Genomic DNA, 5,561 nt, shown 5'->3' with positions numbered 1-5,561 from the left:
AACTAGTCAGTGAAGTAAAACAGTGAACAGTGTCTTCTGTATGGATGTATAGGCATTGGTACACACAAGACAACATGATGGCGTATAAAACATCACAGGAAACATTTGATTCATTTTCTAATGTCTAATATCCTGTCAGTTTCTTCAATATCAGCTATCGATTAAAGGCAAAAATGCCCAAAAATATGTTTTAAAAAAAGAATAACTTTGTGGATGATGATAATCCAGACTGATCCAGATTAATTTTTGTTTGAACACTGAACTCTGTTTGATAGATGTTTGAAATAAACAAACAAAAAAAACACACAAATTATTATTCAAAGCAGAGTATTTTTTTTTATTCATTGTTTTGCAAATAAGTATTTTGTTAATATTAGAAATATTTTACATTTCATGCCTGTTCTGACAATTAACATATAAACTATATCACAAACAAAAATAAATGTTTCAAAAAACAAACTCAAAACAAAATTTCCATTAGATTCATCATGAAAACAGTCATTTCTATGATCCTTTTATACTTTTCTTTTACTGGCTCACTTTGATCAATTGTGTCACAAATAAAGAAAGAAAAAATAGCACAATGATGATGGAAATATGGAAAACTGTTCTGAGATGTGATGAAGAAGAAGTATAAAGTAGCAGAAAATATACATACAGATATACAACGCTGTTCTAAAAATCAATAAAAAAAAGAGAAATCTTGTTTTCATGTTTAATTGCTAAACACAACACATTGCCTCTCCCTGACTGGAGTACTGACATGCTTTAATCTTCATCAGGAAACCAAGGTGATCATCCATTTCAAGCTACATCATCATCATCATCAGCTTTTCTGATTAGACATGGACAGATCCATTTCCTGACAGATTCTTGTTTCCGCCAAACCAAGTACACAACAGCCCCCAAGAGAGACATGGCAGCCAAAGATCTCATGACAGCCTCTAAAACTTTCATCCAGAGTCTGCAGGCTCTTCTCTGAAGAAAGGTTCACCTTTAGTTTTCAAATCCTGCACCTACCACAGCAGCCAAGATGCCAACAACAAGCAGAAACAGATCCACAAGCAACCCAACTCCAGAACTGGCTGTAACCTTTTCTCTGAAGAAAGGGTTGGGTGTGGGGTCACTTTCTTTCTCACTGATTAGGTTCTTCATCCGGCAGGAGAACGTTTCAACACTTTGTATTGTCTCATCATTGGTGATGCTCCTGTTCGTCTCCCCATCCTTCCACTCTCCTCCTCCCATCTTCCAGCTGTAGGTGACAAGTTCAGCCTCCTCTGTGTTTCCATCACAGGTCAGGGTGCATTGTTTTGATGCATTGGTACAAGTCAGTGGTCCCACCAACACAGCAGGCTGTGGCACTGCCTTGATCAGTTTTGCATTATAGCGCTCATCCTGGACCTTGTTGTTGATTTCCACTGAATACAGCCCGCTGTCAGCTCGACTCATGTTTTTGATCTCCAAAATTCCAGTGGTTGAGTTCAGGGTTGTTCGGCTTTTAAAGTCACCGTAATCCTGCAGATCAACTATATCTTTCACCCATTCTGCCACCAGATTGTTGTTGTGTTTCCACTGGATGCTGGTGATATCTCCAGAGAAAGGAGGCCTCAACAGCAGCTCACCACCTTCCCCGAAAAATGTATCTTCGGCTAAAACAGAGTTCAGCACCGCCAGCAGCAGCACCGACAGAAAACACCCCGTCAGTTTCTCCATGTCCACAGATCAACACAGAACAGGAAGAATGTGTTATGTCCTTCCGTACTCTGGTGCGCATTTGGTTTCCCTTTCACATTATAATAAACAGGAAGTTTATTATTAGCATTTACATAATATCTAATAACATTTGAATATTTTTCTGTTTTTTTTAACATTCAAAACACACCATACACCTCGAGATATAAATGTGTGACTGAGTAAACAAAGTTTTCATGCAACTACAGCAGCTGTCACACATTCCGGACATCACTGTGCTATAACACATTATAGATCACATAAAGGAAGTCTGTCAGTCACATTCAAAACCTCTTCCTTCCTGAGGCCTGCATCATGAAGCCAAGTGAGAGTGTTATCAGCTATCTGTGGTTTAACTCATGTTTACTGGTATCATGGAGCTCTTCAAAAGTGAGAACATTTTTAGAAAGACTTATCTTTGAATTTATGAAATACCAAGGGGAACCTTTAGCCGAATTAATTTAACTTACTGTGAATATTCTCTTAGTATGTATCTATCCCTATAAAAAAGTTAAAAACATAGTTTAGAGATTTGTTACTAAAATAAAGCGTTACCGGGACAGCTGCTCCCTTAGTGATATCAACGTCTGTTTGTGAATAAATGATGTGACATCATAACATAACTTTTTGTAGGAAAACATCAAATGAAGATCAAAGGCACATTCTAGCTGTACGTTTGGCTTTTATCTCATTAATCAGAGGTTATAAACAGGACCCAACCCTTAAGTACAGCAAAAAAAAAACCTCTCGATGAGATGGAGTCAGGCAGTGAGATAGAGTACCTGGAAAAGATCTACCAGGATCTGGAAGAAGAGAACAACGAGGCAGCCGAGGCCTGGAGGAAAGAGCAGCTCGCCCTTCACAGGAGGATCGAACTGCTCCACAGAGAGAAGCGTGAGCTGACGATCCAGCAAGAGGTAGACAGTCGTCTCCTCGTCCAGCTGACAGCCATGGCTGCTGAGGTCGAGGAGCAGTGCTTCCAGGCAAGGTTAAAGGTGAGGCCGCATGACAAACAATGTGAAGAGCTGAGACATCTCTACCTGGCAGAGGTAAAGAAAGAAGCAGAGTTAAAGAAAAAAATTTAAGGAGGCTAAAAAGCGCAAGGTGAAAGGCTGAGCAAAGACTGGAAGATCTCCAAATAAAATGCCTCCAACAGAACAAACACACACACAAAATAACAAAAGAACAACAGCAGAACAAAAAATACAATAAAAAACCTTAAAAACAATTTGTTGAAGTGTTTTATTTACGTTTTGTCTCACAAAATCCACCAAAACATAGTTTATTTGAACACTGTAGCCTATAACAACACAAAACACAGATTACATTGGTGTAATATAACATACTTAATGTCAGATACCTTTCAAAGCTACAATATTGAACTATTGCGCATTAAAATGTCTAAAAATGACTAGACCCATGTTATATATTTTGTTGAGTTGCATACTCACAATATCTCAAATGTTTCCATTAATTTTCAAACCGAGAGAAATCCGTAATTTTAATAAAAGTAACAGTCTGTTTCATTTAGTTGCCTGTCAATGGCGTCATACCTCCTCTACATATGCGTCGGCGTTGTCGTTGTCGCCACAGTGGCGTCTACCAAAGAGTATGGTTGTCTGCCAGAAGCTGTCCTAACCTGACTCTTATTCAGTTTTAAGCCATATTTTTATGATAAACTTTTTAGATCTTGGTCATATTTAAGTATATCTTTTAACTGGATGAAGGATTTTAGTCATCAGACGTCTGGATCTTAAGTTATCAGAAAAAACAAGCTGAATAACCGTTGGCTCAGCTCACAGTGTTTCTCTGAGCCAAACAGCCTCGGAGAAACACTGATTTTTGATGTGAAACTGCTTTATTCAGTGTTTTTACCAGTTTTGGTTTGTTTTAGAGAGGACGAGACGTCTGCGGATAATTCGGCTAACGTTAAAAACCTCCTGAACGATGAACACTGAAGGAATCCTAATCGGGAGAAGCTGACTGCAATGATGGCGGCTGTTTAACAATGAAGACAACAACTCCCATGATCCCATGCTACTTCACGACGTCATCAAACTCCGTCTTTTGTTATTGTTTTGGTTGAGACACCTCTAACGGCAGATATTACATATTATGCTTTTAAAACAGGACACAATGTAGGCCTATTTGTCAGCGTGTACTAGCGCAGACTAAATGGACTGTGACTTATTCTTTGCTAGCTTTTTTCTTTTAGGTACTAATCTCTTTGTGGCCTATAAATGACTTCATAGGCTGTAACATCTTCAAATCTTATGTTTTGCTATCTTAATATGATCTTTTATATCTGCATTTCCACCATGCGTCACTGAAAATGTACTCTTTCAGTGTGTGCAGAACACAGCATTTTCTTTGTCGGGTATGTTATGAAGGAAGGAGGAAGCCTCCTGGAGCTCTTTAGAAAAGATCGACTCTCTCTTCAGCATGACAGCTAACTGTTAGCATACTGACAGAAAGAGCCGCAACAGGCTGGCGACAACCTCGACAACGACACACTGATTGATTGACACATACAGACAAATCAGTGAAGAATTCAGACGCGTGGTGCATTGTTGATGTTTTTATATTGGGTTTAGGTAATAACGAGTGGGACAGAACATGCGCTGAAAACAAGTATAGTATTCAAGTTGTTATTTTAATTGTGATGAAAACTGGGACAATCTGGTGTTTAACAGATATTTGTCAGGATTAGAGACATCCAGCATGAAACCGGGACGTCTTGTCACCGTAACACTTGAGCATCTTTTTACGTTGCTGTATTTTTCTCTGGAGTAATAACTCTTTTTGCTCCGTTTCTGCCTCGAGCTCAGCGTCCACCTCTGTGATGAGACTGTAACAGATTCAACACAGAATCTCATATCAGACGCCGCTGCAGTTACTCAATGTAAACAATATTGAGGGAGTTGGAGGTCGACAGAGAACTCCTCCTTTAACGCAACGCAACAGCATCAAACTCTGAAAACAGAATCTGATGTAGAAAATAGTGAAAGTCATTTGATAATATTCACAGACCTTCAGGTGGTTTGTTGTACAGGTTTGTTTATTATAATGCACACACACACACACACACTCACACACACTCACACACACACTTACACACATTCATACTCACGCACACACACACACACTAACACACACACTCATACTCATGCGCACACACACACACATTAACACACACTCATACTCATGCGCGCGCACACACACACACTAACACACACACTCACACTCACACAGGCACACACACACACACTCACACACACACTCACACTCACACACACACTCACACTCACACACACACACACACTCACACACACACTCACACTAACACACACTCATACTCACGCACACACACTAACACACACACTCACACACACTCATACTCACGCACACACACTAACACACACACTCATACTCACGCACACACACACTCATACTCACGCACACACACACACACACACTCACATTCACACACACGCACACGCACACTCATACACTCTCACACACACCCACACACACACACACACACACACACTCACACACACATACACACACACTCACTCATACACACACACACTCACACACACATACACATTCACATTCACACACATACACATGCACACACACGCACACTGAAACACGTGCACACACACATTCACACACATTCACACACACTTACACACGCACACACATACACAGACACACACATATACACACATTCACACACACTATGGGGGGGGAGTTCGTCAGTTTCTAAGCTGTTGATCTACTCTTCATCAGTACCATCTGAAAACTCTGCTCCTCATCACTCCTCC

At 40.1% G+C, this 5,561-nt stretch overlaps 1 protein-coding gene across 1 annotated transcript; it reads right to left on the bottom strand.

Moving 5' to 3' along the window:
• Positions 1 to 398: 398 nt before the first annotated feature.
• On the bottom strand, positions 399 to 2,370 carry LOC121911232. The gene has a single exon (XM_042432535.1). It carries the CDS (start codon positions 1,711 to 1,713, stop codon positions 997 to 999), a length of 717 nt encoding a protein of 238 aa, XP_042288469.1. The 5' UTR covers positions 1,714 to 2,370; the 3' UTR covers positions 399 to 996.
• Positions 2,371 to 5,561: the final 3,191 nt, after the last annotated feature.

This window comes from Thunnus maccoyii, chromosome 14 (assembly GCF_910596095.1).
Source record: "Thunnus maccoyii chromosome 14, fThuMac1.1, whole genome shotgun sequence".
NCBI classification, from domain to species: Eukaryota; Metazoa; Chordata; class Actinopteri; order Scombriformes; family Scombridae; genus Thunnus; species Thunnus maccoyii.
The sequence above is the reverse complement of the archived record's forward strand: the minus strand, read 5'-3'. Positions and strand labels throughout refer to the sequence as shown.